The following is a 14,200-nucleotide window of genomic DNA, read 5'->3' as shown; positions in this document are numbered from 1 at the left end:
GTCACAGACGCCTCGACTTGACGATTCATCCACCCAACGACAACCTCCCACGAAACCCTGCCAAAATGTCCGACAACGGGGAAGTTGAGGTCGCTGCCTACCCCTCCCTGCCCAAGGAGATCGCTGCCCTTGAGGGCGAGATCAAGCTCTTCGGAAAATGGAGCTACGAGTGCGTCAAACCCGTGACCAGAATTCAATATTGAATATCGCTAACATCCAATGCAGTGTTGAGGTCCGTGATATCTCTCTGACGTGAGTGCACCCTATATCGGTTCAATCCATCATTTCAATCGAACGCGAATAAGGAGAATTGGGTTGTGGGACGTGGTTTTTTTGCGCCAACAAATCGAACACCGAAATTTTACGACTGTCCAGCATACACAACATTCAGCACAACACATCGAAGGATATCAAAAAACAGAAACTGACTCGTTTGCCCATCTACAGCGACTACATCCAGATCCGCGCCCCGGTCTACACCTCCCACACTGCCGGTCGCTATGCCGCCAAGCGTTTCCGCAAGGCTCAGTGCCCCATCGTTGAGCGTCTCACCAACTCCCTCATGATGAACGGCCGTAACAGCGGTAAGAAGGTTATGGCTGTCCGCATTGTCGCCCACGCCTTCGAGATCGTACGTCTTATCCAAAGTCATCACACAACCCTATTTCTAGCCTCTAACATGGTTTTTCCCAGGTTGCTGTCATGACCGACCAGAACCCCCTCCAGGTTCTGTGCGACGCCGTTGTCAACAGCGGTGCCCGTGAGGACTCCACCCGTATCGGTTCCCAGGGTACCGTCCGTCGCCAGGCTGTCGATGTTTCTCCCCTGCGCCGTGTCAACCAGGCCGTTGCCCTGCTCACCATTGGTGCTCGTGAGGCTTCTTTCCGGTGCGTTACAATCAATCGATTTGGATGATTTGGAATATTGAACATCCATCCCAAATAATTTTGGGGCATAAAACTAACAACCCTTATAGTAACATCAAGTCCATCTCCGAGTGCCTCGCTGAGGAGCTGATCAACGCCGCCAAGGGTTCCTCCAACTCTTACGCCATTAAGAAGAAGGACGAGCTCGAGCGTGTTGCCAAGTCCAACCGGTAAAGGGTTTTCTGGATGTTGTTCTCCGTTTGGTTCTGTGTTAAGGAATCTGGAGTGGACGGGGGGTTTTCAGCGGGATTCAGTCGTTTTGCATGCATCTGCGCGGCTGTACATTAGATTGAGACAGTCAGAAGAAAGCAGAGTCCAAAAAAAATAAGGATCGCAATGGGATGGCTTTTTTCCAACGTAGTTGGGATACGATGATGAAGACCTCGGGTCGTATAATGGCCACTTTTCAATACGACAAAAATGTTTATTTCCATTCTAGGCCTTTCCAAGCTGTCTTCTAAAGTAGATTGGAGTAAAAAGGAAAATTGAAATGTAATCTAATAGCAATTATCAAATTGTAAGGTGGATAATCCACGTTGGCTGGATTCCAAGGGAGAAGTGGTCCCGGGGCGCTTATCGATACGGCAGAAGAAAAAAAAAAGTTTCAAAGCGGTGGACCTGCAACACCCCAACCTCGCCCACCAGCACTTACTCTGTCTCTACAGACAACCAACAAGATGGTGAAAAGAAAGTTGGGAGCCTTGGAAAAGGTTGAGGCTGACTTGTATGTCCACTTCCCCATATAATCGGGCAATGCGCCCGAGGACTAGGTTAAACCAGTCGTCGGAGTTGGTATATTGACATAACTGCCAGGCCCAATCTACAGCACAAGATTCGCCGGGATCCCAAGTAAGTTGCCCCATGGCTCTCTGCATACGTTCTCCTTGGAAAATTAGAAAGACTGACAACATTTGCAATCGCTCAGGTCCTACATTGAGGATTTCCGTGCCCAGCACTACCAATATGAGTCGCATCGTGAAATTTTCATGTCCGCGCCCACGTCGGCCACTGATACCGGTATCATCTCACTGCGAGACCTGATCGACTTTATTACCCATGTCGCCGATTGTTATCCTGAGATCCTTAAGGACTTTCCTCAACAATTGATTGATATGCTCATGCAGCATCACTTGGTGCTGGAACCCGAGCTGAGAGAAAAGTTGGTCGGAAGTATTGTTCTTCTGCGAAAGAAGGATTGTTTGGACTCGCCAACGTATGTGAATCTAAAGAATCCCCGTTGAATGCTATGGTTCTGGAAACTAATGATTTCTATTACAGTCTGCTCCACACCTTGTTCCCGATTCTCATTTCTACGCCTAGCAAGACTCTGCGCGCCCTGTTGTTCCAGAAGATCCTGTCTGAGCTGCGCACCTCCAACTCAAAGACTACCAACCACAAGTTGAACCGTACCATGCAGACTGTTCTTTTCAACTTGGTCACATCAGACCGCACGTCCTCCAAGGCTCTTTGGGCAATCAAACTGACCCGAGAGTTATGGAAGCGCCAAATCTGGACTGACTCCAAGACTGTCGAAATTATGAAGGAAGCTAGTTTGTCAGAGAACGAGAAGGTCATCATTGGTGGTGTGCGCTTCTTCCTCGGTGGAGACAAGGAACGTGAGGAGATGGAGGATGAAAGCAGTGACGAGGAAGTTGATGTTGCTGGCATCAAGCATCGGCTTGGCATCAACAAGAAGACCAAGAAGAAGGCCCGTGTTGCCCAGAAAGCGATGCAAGCTCACAGGAAGAAGGAGAAGAAGAAGAACCAGCCCCACGCACTCAACTTTTCGGCCCTTCACTTATTGCATGATCCCCAGGGCTTTGCTGAGAACTTGTTCGCCAAGCATCTACAAAACACTCGGTCTAAGCTCAAGCTGGAGCAAAAGCTCTGTGTTCTGCAGTTAGTATCTCGACTGGTCGGTCTGCACAAGTTGCATATCATGTCGCTCTACTCCTACTTCCAGAAGTTCCTTACCCCCCGTCAGCCCTCAGTCACTTCGTTCCTGGCATCGTTGGCCCAGGCATCTCACGATCTCGTGCCTCCGGATGTTCTTGAGCCTCTTATTCAGAAAATTGCCAACGAGTTCGTTTCTGAGGCTTCTGCTGGAGAGGTTGCTACGGCTGGTCTCAACGCCATTCGCGAGATTTGTGTCCGACAGCCTCTGGCGATGAACGAGACCTTGCTTCAGGATCTTGTCATGTACAAGAAGAGTAAGGATAAGGGTGTGATGATGGCCTCGAAGGGTCTGTTGAGTCTCTACCGTGATGTTGGCGCGTCGATGCTCAAGAAGCGTGACCGTGGTAAGGAGGCCGCCATGGGTCTTCGTTCTGGTGACAGAGAACAGAGACGCTTCGGTCAAGAAGAGGCCGGAGAAATCGAGGGTCTGGAGCTTCTTGAGAAATGGAAGGAGGAGGAACGCCGCAAGAAGCGACTTGAGAAGGGTCTTGCATCCGATGCTGAAGATGATGATGAAGAAGATGAAGAAGATAACTGGGATGCCTGGAATGTCGAGGATGACGACGACAGCAGTGTTGATGGTGAGTGGATCAACGTCGAGAGTGACGGTGAAATCGATATCAGTGACTCGGAAGACGAGGGCAAGGATCGGCCCTCCAAGAAGGCCAAGCAGGATGCTGAGAAGGCCGAGGAGAAGGTCGAAGAGAAGAAGGAGGAGGATGCTCCTCGCCAGTCTGCCTTCTCCAAACTTGCAACCACACGCATTCTCACCCCGGCCGATCTGGCCAAGCTTGCCGAGCTTCGCGCTCAGGCGTCTTTGGAGTCCGCTGTTTCCGGCAACAAGCGTCGACCCGGACAACTTCCTCAATCCCGCCACACCGATGATCCTCTGACCGCCGAGGAGATCGAAGGTCTCGCGGCTTTGTCCGCTGCCAAGCTCACTCGCGAGGAGAAGATTGCTCATGCCAAGGAGGGTAAGACCGATCGGGCTGACCATAAGAGCAAGGAAGCCAAACGGAGAGAACGCAAGGAGGACCTAGGAAAGAGTACCACCAACAAGGAGAAGGCTCGCAAGAAGAACTTCCTTATGACGCTCGGAAAGGCGAGAAGCAAGAACAAGCGCAGTTTGGTTGAGACTCGGGCTGTGTTGAAGGCTCACCATGACCGCAAGAAGCGTGGTGGAAAGAGAGGAAATATTGGTAATTAGACGGTCTATTCTTGGTATATATGTCTTGCTAGACTTTGAATGTTTATCATCGATGGGACGCGGCGTTAAATTATTTCCTGTTTTCCAAGGTTGTTTTGGGACAAAAGCTTGATATGCGCGTCAATACCACTAGGTAGTATAGCATCAATTGATCATGTTGAATTTGAACCCAGTGCTATCTGTAATCAAACGTCTTTTATTGCGGGATGAATATTATAAGCAGGTGTAAGTACTCTGAGATTTAGGTATCTTGTTAAAAAGCCATGGTGTGAAATTGATAGGTACATCTATACTGCTTCAAATTTTGAAGGACTTGAAAATAAAGATTGAACTTGAGGGCGCGGTAGATGTACAGTATATCCTTCCCACCTTACCTGGATATATAACTCCGTACATACATTAGAAGGATCAATGACCAGATGAATTATTTACAGCGCTAATCAGGAAAGTCAAGTCCTACAATTGAATTCATGAATAACAAGAATGTAACCAATCATTGAGTTATTCTCATTTAAGAACGACAGTTTCTTGCTTGGATACCGTAGTGCTTGTAGACTTTAGAAGTCTGATATACACGTGACTCGTGAACAGCCCTAAACCCTAGTGTCATCCCAAACTGGCATAATTGAAAAGCGTGTTGAAAGACGTGTCAAGCGCGTGTCACGGACCCGCGTCGCGTTTCCCAGACTACCAGCCGCATCATTTTGTCATTCTGCATTTCTTATCTTCCTCTCCCCTCTTCAATCTCCCCCTGCCCCTCACCTTGAAATCGTTCGATACCCCCACCTCTCCACTCCTTCTATCTATCACATTTCACGATGCAACCCTCAAACAGTACTCTGTCCAAGCGTCGGCGCTTCCAGCCCTCAATCACCTCATACTTCTCCGCCGGGTCAACCGCCCCCAACGCTACTGTATCGCACAATCACTACTCGACCGCCACCTTCTCAGCCACTCCAGTGGTGCCAGCCAAAGTTCAATCGTCCCTTCTTTCCGTCGGTATGCGGGTCCGCAAGTCCGTGGCCGATGGATACAAGACCCAGATCTCGCTGGAGAAGGAGAAAGGTGTGCCAGCGATGAACGCACCGGTCGCTCATACATACACCACCAACGGTTACTCCGAGCTGACCCCATTTTCTGGAATGGGCCGATCCGTCGTCACCGATGACGGCGATGACTTCTCCCTCCCACCTAGCAGTCAGGAATCGATCGCATCGTCTGACTCTGTCCCAATCATGCTGAATGGCCAGAAGAGACGCCTGGATGGGAGAAGCGATATATTTGCGGATGATGACTCCGATCTGGAAGATAACCAGCCATGGCAGGATGCTCCACTTGGAAGAACTATCCTGTCTCCAAGCTTGGGACAGCAGCGACGCCGTATCCTTGCGATTCAACGCAAAGCTCAACTGAATGAAACCCCGGGCATGGACTTGGATGACTTTGAAGAGGCTACCTTCCTTCGTCGACGAGAGGAGGTTGATGCTGACTGCCAGATGGACTGTGCTTGATCGCCCTGCTCATTATTCATGGTTTAAATTTTCTTTTAAGGGCCACTGGATGGTGTTTCTCTGCTGTTCCTGGTTGTCGGAGTCTTTTGTTTTGTATCTATACCCTGTCTGTACCATAATTTGTATCATCATCTGTATTTTATCTGAAATCTACCACGCAGCGCGCAGTCGGATTGCATATTGTTACCTCTGAACTACATTGCTCGACCAAACCCACTACGTATTACATCTGCCTAGAACAATTAGAATAACAGCAATTCCTTCTCAAAAGGCAGCTTTTTGCTTCTTAGATGCTCAAACACGGATCGATAAGTCTTATGATTCGACAATTAGAAATTGCCGTTAGAGTGAACCCAAACAGGATAAATGTTTAAATCGCATAGCGAATGCTTAATTTCAGATCTATCATAAAGTGTCATTATACATGAGATATAGTCTTTTAATAAAACCACCGGAAACATTCCCCAGCCGGACCGTCCCGAAGATTCTCCGTCGGGATATCTTTAGCCTGCACATGCACACCCTGAGCTAGATCTCTCCGCTTATTATCCCACATCATCCAAAGTCCCAGAGAAATCGTCAAGACGATACCAACACCACCAAAGGCAGCGGTAGTGACCAAAGCCGGGATGTACTTTGGCGCATCCTGACTGCGAAAGATGTTCGAAGCAACAACACCCATCATATTAGCCACAGGAACGGCAATACTAGTCAAAACGACACGCTGTCCCTCATTGGCAATGTTGTTGTTATACCAGACATCAAGCAGCACAGAGGGCGCAGATGTACCCCAACACATGAGGAAGGAAGCAAAATAAGCCACATTAATATTATTCTCAACATCAATGGCGGCATAAATCACCATTCCGGTAAAAGTGAACAAAAACCCAAGCGCGATGAATGGGAATCGCCATCTCGTCCAATCACTGCAGAAGGCTAGAATGAGCAGCACAGCTGCTCCGGAAACGTTAGGCGCAACTGTATACAAGTTCGTCTTGACAGTACTGTATTGCAGACGCTCGATAATAACAGGTAAGAAGAGCGAGACGCCCTGGAGGGGGACACCAAGACACATCTCAATAGCGAGAATAGCCCAGCTAGTCCAGTGTTTAAAAATGCGGAATGAGTCGCGAATATTCAGCTTTTCGTTAACGACGGCCGAACTGTCAATTTGCAATCGGAGGTAGGCGAGTTCTTTCTCTTCGGGCGTGAGGAAGCTTGCCTCAGATGCCGAGCGGGGAAGATACCATAGTGCGAACACGGCGCAAATTAGGGTTGCGCCGCCTTCGATCAAGAAGAGGTATCGCCATGATGCGAGGGGTCCTGACTGAATCTGGAAGACGCCGAAAGCAAGTAAGCCAGAAAAGGCGGAGCCGATATTCTGGGCAGCGTAGAAAATAGCGAGACGACGGGCTAATTCACCACGACGATAGAAACTGAGTTTATTGTTAGATTGTAAGTTGATCATGAGCAGTGAGCCAACGTACGTTGTTTGGTAGTAGATGACCAATGGAAAGAAGGCACTCTCGGCCATACCCAGGAACCAGCGAATAGCAAGTAGACCACTGAAGTTCTTAACGGCGACCATGAGAACAGTGCATAGGCCAAAGCCTAACATCATGCAAGGCAACACGACATTGGGACCGAATTTCTTGCCAAGCAAACCAAGAAATGGGGCTGTGAGAACATATGGAACATAGAATATACTGAGAATAGTGCTGTACTGGTTGTCGACAAGGTGCAAGGTCTCTGTAAGCCCGGCGGTCTTTGCATTACCCAAATTCGACTTATCCAGACTGTTGAAAAGGTACATCATAGCCAAGACGGGGAGCAAGTGGAGATCGAACTTCCAGACCAAGGCCTTTTCGGCCTTGGAGTCGATATCGACACTTGCGATAGTTGTATGTTCATCGTGTTTGGGTTTGGGTGAGACCTCAGACACAGACATGACTGCGATGATTGATTAAGCCCTTAGTACAGGATTGAAGGTGGGAATATCATCTTAATTATACTAGAAGTAAATAGCTTATCATCTACATTGCCGTAGTACATAGTACGGAGATAGCGGTCGAACCCCGCAAGATAAGACAATCCCTTGGCTTGTCTTGGCTGGCTGATAAGCACCCACCGGGTGTGTAAAACCTTAAAAGGTAAAAGATTCGCCGTGATTTCTCCTATCTCCATCTTTCGCGTGGATAATGGCAGGCAAATAAGGTTCTCAAGTAATTCAATTTGTCTGGAGTCAAATTTCCCCAGATGGAAAACGGTCGGGTCAAATCAGGTACGCTGGCTTATAAACTCCACCGGCCCACTATGTGAGCCCCTATCGGGGCAACGGGGGTTTTCGGACGGATCATGACCGAGGTAGCTTATTCATAGCACCATCTGGAGGATGTTGCCCTTCATCGAAAGAAATGACGTCGAGCCCCGGTTATCCAAAGTTAAGTACACTAAGTTACAGATCCCGATGACTTCCCCCAATCAAGAATTCTGACTAACCACCTCCAAATTCTTAATCTCGTAAAGCGTCGCTATCAAGATTAGCTTCGGACCTGCAAGTAAGATTCAAATAAACTTACTTCCAGTAGGTCCAGGACTCCCACTACTCCCCTCCATCTGCAGATCAATGATCAAATACAACGGCTGCCCCGTAAGCCCACTAGCATACTGCTCCGTGATCAGGGTCCCATCAAGATAGAACTTGATACTAACATCACTCCCATTCTCATCCCTAAACTCAGCCTTAACAGTATGGAACTCCGTCGGATCAGGATACTCCACATCATCAGCCGTGACCACACTGGAAGTATTAAACGTGTTAAAGCTGATATCGCCTGTACCCTTCCACTCGGCAATATCGACCTCCGGAGGCCAAGAGTTCACACCATCGAGCCAGAACGCAGGCCAAGTTCCCGTGGCCACGGGAGCGAGGAAATCGGCAGAGAAATCCAGGCCACCTGATTCCTCCACGGTGAATGCTTGTTTGGCCCAGACGGTGCCGGAGTCGTAGGCGTAGTCCGAGCCGCCGGTGTAGGTTGCGTTTAGAGTTAGAGTGCCGGGGGTGGAGATTACGGCGTTCGCGCTACTCATTATGGCGGCGCCATTGTGGGTGTCGCCCCACGGGTAGTTGTAGTTGAAGTACTCATTCAGGGTTGTGTTGGAGTCGAAGCAGGTGGTGGGGATGAGGATGCTTGAGCGTTTGTTGATGGTTATTCCTGGCAGGGCGAGTGCTAGATGTGGGAGGAGGGCGAGGAAGATAGATGAAGAATACATAGTGGTCGTGTCACTTTTCATATTCCTTTTTTTTGGGAGATAAGATTTGTTTTAGTTTTGAGAAGTATGGGAGAATGGCATCTTGCTGATTTTATAGCCTCCAATTCCCTGTGCTAATGCAGAACAAGTCTCTACACAGAAAGATCTGCGACGGAGGCAATGCTTTGTTCATCTTCAAGTATGCAAAAAATAGCGTAAAGGCAATTAACCGAACTTTTAGTGCCTGCAAAACAACGATACCTTAAGACGAACCAGCGTATGATGTCTGTTGAAACAATGCTGCGACCCCCACAATGCAGGGACTAAGGGGATATAATATCCTGAAAACCTGCAGAAAGACAGATACCACATGTTTGACTGGTGGAGATCAACGCCCCGCCGGAGCTTCTTTTCAAAGGTTACATCTTGTCAAATGTACCCCGCAATTATACAGCATAATGACTCCAGAAAGTCTCTGTCAAGTGTGTAGTGGACGGTATGTAGATGATCAAAAAGGGTCATGCCGGGGAATCTGATACCCTCATAATCAAAGCGAGTTCAAGATGCTTCTGTCCCCATATTTTTCCCCAGCAGCGCAGATCTTGACGGAAATTAGCCTAATCAGGTAAATCCAGCGAAACAGCAGAAGTCGAAACCCCCAAGTTCCTGAAAATGTGGGACTGAGGGTCTCAAGGGAAGATCGTGCTGATTCGGGTATCATACCTCCGAGCATTATCCCGTCTCCGATGTGGACTAGCCCGCGATAGAAAGGAAAGGTCCGATGAAAGACCCAAGGATCAGTCATGCCAATACTTAGCTACCTGTAGATTGATCATATAATCAGATAAGACCGTGTAACCCTCTCATCAGCTAAATCAGCCATTCATGCTGTGTAGAAAGCCACGTAGTTCGCCACAAAAAGCAATACTCAATAGATCTATGTAGGATAAGGGATGAAGGCAGATTCGAGATTTTTGCTTCTTTCGTGCGACTCCCCTTTTTTTGTCTATAACTCACTTCAAGCCCCTGAGATGGCTTTTAATCTACGGACGCGCATGTACGCACCTTTGCACCATAACACAGATGTAGTATGTCGGCTCTTAACTCGACTATACGGCGATGAATCTCACAGAACGCAGATGAGGCTATAATGCGGGCCATTGACTCTCCCTGATAATTACTACATTGATTTCCACTTTGTGGTCCTTGCTCAGGTAGGTAGATGGATTTCATTCTCTTTGGTGAGTCCCAGCCATCAATATCGCAGCGACAACGACCAAGATTGAAACTGAATATTGATTCGACATAGACTCTTGCACAGCATAATGCATTTCCTGCAACGAAAGATTCAATTTGATTCCTGGAGGGGATACCTCATACTCCGAGCAATGACCGTCACGCTTCAGGTCATCGTGTTCGTTCTCAAATTCGTGACGAAATGGTGGCGTCCGTCATGGGAGGCACACGAGCTTCGCTCATAATCCCCAACTTCACCCTTCTTTTTCTTTTTAACGCGTTTGACAATGCTGGAGCGGCCATCTTCTGTTTTCCTCTGTTGAAACATATATTGAAATGAATCATGTCACAAAGTTCTAAAGGTACTTGCTTATCGGTAAAGCTGGATCAAACCCACTCCCATGCGTTGTAGACAAAAAACTCCATTGTATCTCTTTTCTCTATTACTTAGAAACATGACATGAATGCATGGTACATGAGGATATGAAAGTTTTATCATGCGCTGTACTTGAATAAAAAAATCGGAAAAGGACCAAAATGCGATATAGTGACAAAATGAGACAGATCAGAGCTCATCCTTCCGATCGTCTTCTTTTGCCTTCTCCGTCTCCTTCTCATTGCCCTTGCCGGCCTTGTTCTTAGTCTTTTTCTCGGACTTCTCCTTCTTCGCCTTATCACCACCGGCCTTTTGACCCTTTCCAGCGGCCGCTGTCATACGCTCGTACATGCGGTTGAGGATACGCTCGAACTCGCGAAGACGAGAGTCGATTTCCACAACAGTCAAGGCCGGGTCATCTGACTCGGTGAGCTTCTCTTGCAGCTCGAGTTGAGCCTCAAGCCAGGGCTTAGTGGTGTCGTAAGCCTGGGTCAGGGTGGTGAGGTCCGACGGGGTGAAGAGCGTATACTTGGGACCAGTTGGCTTTGCGGCGGCGGAAGACTTGGTAGAGGTCTTCTTGGTAGAAGTGGAGTACGCGTCGTCGTCGAGGTCATCCAAATCATCGGTGGGGGCAGCAGTAGGGGTGCTAGCGGAGTTGGTCTCGTCTTCGACGGTTGCGGTGCTAGAAGCCGAGAGAGAGGATGAATAGGCCGCGTCGTCAATAGCGATCTGGCTCTCGATCAGCGACTTCATGGACTCGGCATTCTTCAACATCTCCTGGAGAAGTTCCACACGAGCTGGGCGGGAGGAAGCCTCCTGGATGCGCTTCAGAGCAGGGTCAACAATGGACTTCAGATCCTTGAGCTTCGCCTTGAAGTCTGCGGTGTGTGCATTGTCACTGTCTTCGTACAACCAATCGCTGGCCTGGGAGATCTTCTCCTGGAGAGTGGTCAACTGGTCGGCCTTGACAGCATTCACGAAATCTTCGCCCTCAATAAGGTCACGGCTGCGGTAGATGAAAGACTCAAGCTCGTTCAGAGCCTCCTCACGCAGAATACGTTCGCGATCAGATGCGTCGAAGGCAGCCAGGCGAGCACGAATGCGAGCTAGCTCGGAGGCCGAGGGGGCCTTGGTTCCAAGTGGTGTGGACTTCAAAGCGATCGGAATGATCTCAACCTTGGTACCCTTGGTGCTCTCCTTGGCAGCGGTGGCGGTAGAGGCGCTGGCGGACGAGGTTGTGGAAGCCTCAGCCTCAGCCTCAAGGGTAATGGATTCAGCGGGTTCGCCATCCTCACCGAGGATCTGTTGCTCATCTTTCTTGGAGCCAAGACCAAAAAAGCCCTTGACGTCTTCCACTATTCCTTTCTTTTCGGCTTCCACCTCACAGCTCACATTGCCACCAGTCACTTCGGGAAGGCCGTCAACAGGGCTGAGACGGATTGCAAACTTGGTCGTAATGTTCGCAGCCGAGCAGCCGAAGGTGTCCTTAAGCTTGGCCACTGACGCGGTCAAATTCTGGGTTTGCACGCTCAAAACGGGCAGCTCATTCTCATCAACCAGCTGGTGGAAGCTGAGCTCAAAGTCTTCAAGGTTCTTGACAGTCACCTGCTTCTCCGGGCCAACCTGGGAAGTAGAGGTGAAGAGCTTCTGGGTCCGCTCCTTGCTATCAGTGTTCCACTTTAGAACAACAGGGTAGGTAGCCGCATCATGGGCACGAATATCCTTGACGCGGAAACTGGGGCTGAGAGCGGCGCCCTTGAAGGCAGCACCAAAGACAGCAGCCTCATCGGCGTTGACGTTGGTCCGAAGCTTCTTAGCCGAGCCAACAACCTTCTCTAATTGCTTCTGAACAAAAGGAGTTCGGATAGCTCCACCGTGCAGGACAACGGAGTCAATATCGTCAAGCTTCAATTTGGCGGCCTCTAGAGCTTGCTCTAAAGGAAAACCGACGCGAGCCACATGTTCAGCAGCCATCTTCTCGAAAGCGGCGCGGGTGATCTTGTACTTAAAGTTCAAATCGTCGTCGTAAAGCCCCTCAAAGCTGGCAGATGTTTCGGTGTTGGCACTCAGAACCTGTCGGATCTTCTCCGCATCCTTCCACAGACGCGCCATTGTCTTTCCGTGCGCCTTGACCTGTGCCGGAGTGACCTTGTCCTTAAGCTTCTTGTCCTCAACCAACTTGGCAACCATATCGTCAACAATGAGATCATTGAGCGAGTCGCCTCCAAGGGTCTTATCCCAACCAGCTCCAAGAACGTGAACTTCCTGGACGGTTTTGTTGAAACGGCCAACGTCCTTGACCTGACGGCTCTGGAAGCGCAAAACACTGACAGTGGTTGAGCCAGCTCCCATATCGAAGACGACGTGATATTCCGGCTTCTCGCCATCTGTAACACTAGGGAATCGTCGGGAAGTGGCGTAGTTCAAACCAACAGCCAAACCATCACTGACAAGTGCCTCGATCTTCAAACCTGCCAGCTCCGCCGCCAACACAAGACTCCGCTTCTCCTCCGCGGTGTAGAAAGCGGGATAAGTAATAACGACGTCGCGGACATCGGAGCCCTTTCCAGCCAAGGCATCGGCGTTCTCCTTAACCTGCTTCAACTGCATGGCCAAAATCTCCTCGACCAAAAACGCATCCTTCTTCTCCGCTTCGCCGAGTCGATTGCTGCGGAGAGCAGCAGAGCCACGGCCATCGGGGGCACTCTCGAGATTCAGTGCTGGAAACCGGCTCCAGTAATTCTTAATCACATCATTATTTCCATCATTAAAAGGCACGCCCAGAAGTGTCTTCAGGTTGATGTAGACGTCGTCCGGGTAGCGAGCCGCCAGGGCCAGCGCATTACCGCCGTAGAACCGTTCAGGGAAAGCCGCGGATGAGTCTCGTGTAGGCTTGAATGCGATAGCAGCGGCTTCCTTGCGCTTCGAGTCTTTGCTGAGGACGATTTCGAGAGGAATACCAGGTTTAACTAGTGTTGCTTTAAAGTATTCTGTGCCAACATCGACACCGAGAACGGCGGATCCAGCTGCGGAAGCTGATCCTGCAAAGCTGAGGAGAAAGACGAGAATTGGGAGGATTGCGAAGGAGAGGAATGGCGAAGTATGAAGCCTTTGGCGGCCTGGGAGAGCCATGATCTATGTTTTTGCTGCACACTGAGACTGTCAGTTCATCATGTAAGCTGTAGACAAGCTATTCGGAGATGACGCACATGAAGGCAGCTTATTAGTACAGAAGTGTAGTGAGTACTGAAAGCCGCTCCACCAGATCGCCAAGAGGTGTGTCGGTGGAACGCTAGTCTTGCGCCGAATGAATGTAGCTCTAGAATCGAGCGGTGGGGGGATTGGGGGTGTATATCAGAGTCGGGAGGGAGATTGGGTGATATAAGGGTAGAACACCACGTCGATTAATTCATCTAGGTGCGAGGGGATAGAGTGGCCACCTGGCAACAGAAACACAACGAGCCGCATCTGAGGCCACGGGTCCGACAGCACCTCGATGTAAGGGTGTTTGCATTGTTTGGCCCCACCATATTATGTAATACATTGAGCCCTAGTTAAGGCCAACAGGCAGTATACAAATGTTCAAGTCAGAGTGATGAGTAGGGTTGTCATAATGTTATAGTTATTCCGACGTACAAGACTTTACTATTCGCAGTAAAAGACATAATCTGCAAATTTTCAATAATACTGTCACAATTGAATCAATTAAAGACTAATTTATGCAGAACTATCCCTG

The 14,200-nt window shown here is 49.2% G+C and overlaps 6 protein-coding genes across 6 annotated transcripts; 3 read left to right on the top strand and 3 right to left on the bottom strand.

Annotated features, from left to right (window-relative positions):
• Positions 1–65: 65 nt before the first annotated feature.
• N7503_012032 (40S ribosomal protein uS7) lies at positions 66–1,100 on the top strand (the record flags this gene model as incomplete). The annotated part of the gene is made up of 5 exons (XM_057071578.1): positions 66–169; positions 226–252; positions 448–631; positions 694–887; positions 977–1,100. The coding sequence occupies 5 exons, from the start codon at positions 66–68 to the stop codon at positions 1,098–1,100; spliced, it is 633 nt and encodes a 210-aa protein (XP_056918189.1).
• A 503-nt stretch (positions 1,101–1,603) lies between these two features.
• On the top strand, positions 1,604–4,089 carry N7503_012031 (SDA1 family protein; the record flags this gene model as incomplete). The annotated part of the gene is made up of 4 exons (XM_057071577.1): positions 1,604–1,650; positions 1,740–1,775; positions 1,852–2,139; positions 2,205–4,089. The coding sequence occupies 4 exons, from the start codon at positions 1,604–1,606 to the stop codon at positions 4,087–4,089; spliced, it is 2,256 nt and encodes a 751-aa protein (XP_056918188.1).
• Positions 4,090–4,907: 818 nt separating this feature from the next.
• On the top strand, positions 4,908–5,600 carry N7503_012030 (uncharacterized protein; the record flags this gene model as incomplete). Its single annotated transcript, XM_057071576.1, has 1 exon — positions 4,908–5,600. The coding sequence occupies one exon, from the start codon at positions 4,908–4,910 to the stop codon at positions 5,598–5,600; it is 693 nt and encodes a 230-aa protein (XP_056918187.1).
• A 439-nt stretch (positions 5,601–6,039) lies between these two features.
• N7503_012029 (putative MFS transporter) lies at positions 6,040–7,548 on the bottom strand (the record flags this gene model as incomplete). Its single annotated transcript, XM_057071575.1, has 2 exons — positions 6,040–7,036; positions 7,088–7,548. 2 exons carry the CDS (start codon positions 7,546–7,548, stop codon positions 6,040–6,042), a joined length of 1,458 nt encoding a protein of 485 aa, XP_056918186.1.
• A 533-nt stretch (positions 7,549–8,081) lies between these two features.
• N7503_012028 (uncharacterized protein) lies at positions 8,082–8,873 on the bottom strand (the record flags this gene model as incomplete). Its single annotated transcript, XM_057071574.1, has 2 exons — positions 8,082–8,131; positions 8,180–8,873. 2 exons carry the CDS (start codon positions 8,871–8,873, stop codon positions 8,082–8,084), a joined length of 744 nt encoding a protein of 247 aa, XP_056918185.1.
• A 1,780-nt stretch (positions 8,874–10,653) lies between these two features.
• Positions 10,654–13,596, bottom strand: N7503_012027 (Hsp70 family protein; the record flags this gene model as incomplete). The annotated part of the gene is made up of 1 exon (XM_057071573.1): positions 10,654–13,596. One exon carries the CDS (start codon positions 13,594–13,596, stop codon positions 10,654–10,656), a length of 2,943 nt encoding a protein of 980 aa, XP_056918184.1.
• Positions 13,597–14,200: the final 604 nt, after the last annotated feature.

This window comes from Penicillium pulvis (assembly GCF_028828015.1).
Source record: "Penicillium pulvis strain IBT 33274 chromosome Unknown scaffold_8_segment0_segment0, whole genome shotgun sequence".
In the NCBI taxonomy this organism is placed as follows: Eukaryota; Fungi; Ascomycota; class Eurotiomycetes; order Eurotiales; family Aspergillaceae; genus Penicillium; species Penicillium pulvis.
The sequence above is the reverse complement of the archived record's forward strand: the minus strand, read 5'-3'. Positions and strand labels throughout refer to the sequence as shown.